Source organism: Kryptolebias marmoratus, linkage group LG12 (assembly GCF_001649575.2).
Source record: "Kryptolebias marmoratus isolate JLee-2015 linkage group LG12, ASM164957v2, whole genome shotgun sequence".
In the NCBI taxonomy this organism is placed as follows: Eukaryota; Metazoa; Chordata; class Actinopteri; order Cyprinodontiformes; family Rivulidae; genus Kryptolebias; species Kryptolebias marmoratus.
This window is the reverse complement of record NC_051441.1, coordinates 18,201,123-18,203,139: the sequence shown is the minus strand read 5'-3', so window position 1 is coordinate 18,203,139 and position 2,017 is coordinate 18,201,123. Positions and strand designations below refer to the sequence as shown.

General features: G+C 52.0%; 1 protein-coding gene across 1 annotated transcript in view; it reads right to left on the bottom strand.

The window, feature by feature from the left end:
- Positions 1–6: 6 nt before the first annotated feature.
- The window catches only part of si:ch211-106h11.3 (CCN family member 1), a 5,995-nt gene continuing 3,984 nt past the window's right edge, over positions 7–2,017 (bottom strand). Inside the window, exons 4-5 of the mRNA XM_037978855.1 lie at positions 1,724–2,016; positions 7–456 (exon numbers count right to left, since the gene is read on the bottom strand). Coding sequence (XP_037834783.1) covers positions 151–456; positions 1,724–2,016 — 599 coding nt within the window. The 3' untranslated portion in view covers positions 7–150. The remainder of the gene's footprint in view (positions 457–1,723; position 2,017) is intronic.

Sequence of the window (2,017 nt, the reverse complement as noted above, 5' to 3'; positions counted from 1 at the left end):
GGAGGGGGGCGCTCGTGTGGTTTTAGCATTCTTCTTGCTCCCTACTACTAGGCAGCTACTCTAAACTTGGCGTTGCTAATGAAGGGGGGCGCCTTACGCTTTCTTGGAGGAATGTAGGAGGTGGTGGTGGTGGGAGGGGCGGCGGCGGCACTAGTCCTCGAACTTGTGCGTGTCGCCGTAGAGCCACCGCTGGGGCGGCATGGCGGCCTCGTTGAGGTGGTCGCACTCGGCGCCGCACTTGCACGACTGGATGAACATCACGGCCCGGCTGAAGAGCTGGCCGTGGGGGCACGCGAAGGTGACGGCGGCCGTGCGCGTGCGGCGCGGGGAGCAGCAGCGGCCGTCCCGGCACACCCCGCAGTAGTTTGGCCTGTAGAGGCGCGTGCTCCGGCAGCCGGCGTAGGACAGGCGGTGCGGCTCCGGGGCCTTGTGGGTGCGGGAGCACTTCCTGCCCTTCTGTGGACGCAGGAGCAAAACAAAACAAGCTCTTAAACTTACTGCACAAAAAGACGGGAAGAACGCAGCGTCCTACAGCCCTATGAGCATTTAATCCAGTGCGCTTAGATGAAGGCAGCCATGTTGTCTCTGCATAGCGAGTTGGCAGGAGATAAGTACAAAGTAAAGCTGATGGGAGTGAAGTTAAGGCAATCCAAACCAACTAACTAACCAACTAGTTCAGATCTGTTGTAGACAGACTGCATGACCTCAGTTTGGAGTTCAGTTCTGACTGGACTGATGAGCTAACGGCTAGTTACATCAGGACCAGGACCAGCGAGGATCAGCTTCAGTTTCCAAAACATCAGACAGGTTCATTTGAACACTATTTTTTGCACCTTTACACTGCAGTCAATTTCATATTACAGTTATTTTGCCTGTAACATTACTGTATTCCTGCAGGAAGTAGCCCAGGCCGCACCAGAAGTGCTACACCTAGCTGCTGCTGCTGCTGCTGTGTTCACGTGAACTGCTCTGATTGGAGTTGGTTTCAGAGTTGGCTCATCGGTCCGATCGGAATTGTTCAGGGGGCCCGCACAGAAAGAATAATTAACTTACAGTATTTCCGTTTTTTTTCGGAGTCTGAACGACATTTATTTTGAAAAATGACCGGATTCTCTCCACTACATCAGTCTATGACTCGCTCTTGATGCGTGTCAGAACGCTTATCTAGGTCACGTGATCCGTTACCGCTAAAAACAAACCAACAAGCAGCAAAACGAGTAAAAAACAAACTTTTCTGGAAGCCCTAGATGGGACCGTCTCGTTACTGAGAAACAGGCTCAGGGCTCCACTGATTCTGCATTATGGTGAGTTGTATTCTTTGTGCACTTTATATTTGTGGTGTCTCTTATTTTGAAGGGCATGTTTAAACACAGAGAACATCAGGGGGAGGAGAGGCTGTTATTCATGTTGATAACGCAAAAATACCTCCGTTTTCATGCCAGTCGTATCATTTTATTTTGTTGTATTTATTCGCCTCACCTTTAAAGGCCGGTCCGTGAAAACAATGTCTGATAATGAACCGATCTGTGGAGCTAAAAAGGTTGGGGATTGCTGCGTTAAAAGAGGTTACGCTGCACGTTTCGTCTTGTTAATAGGGGACATATTGAATCTTTAGGAGAACGATCCCGAATGAATCGAGCTTGGTGCCCGGGCTTCGTGGTTAAGAGGATGTCGTTTCCACAAGTCCTAAAAGCTCTGAACGCATTCACCACGGGTGTCTCACCTTGACGGGGATGGCCATGGAGCTGCAGGGCCGAATGTTGCACAGGCGCGTCTCCTTCGTCATCTTACAGCGAGCGTTGTCGGTGGTGACCCGCGAGGAGACTCCCATGCCGCAGCTCCGCGAGCACTCGGACCAGGAAGTGGTCTGAACCGCGCAGCGACCTCCTCCGAACTTCTCCCAGGCTGAGGGAGACGGACGTTCCAGAAATATGGGAGGGCAAAAAGGAAAGAGAAGCAGGGAATCAGCAGAAGCTAGAGACAAAAAAGTGGCCATCGGGTAGGGGGGGGGGGGGGG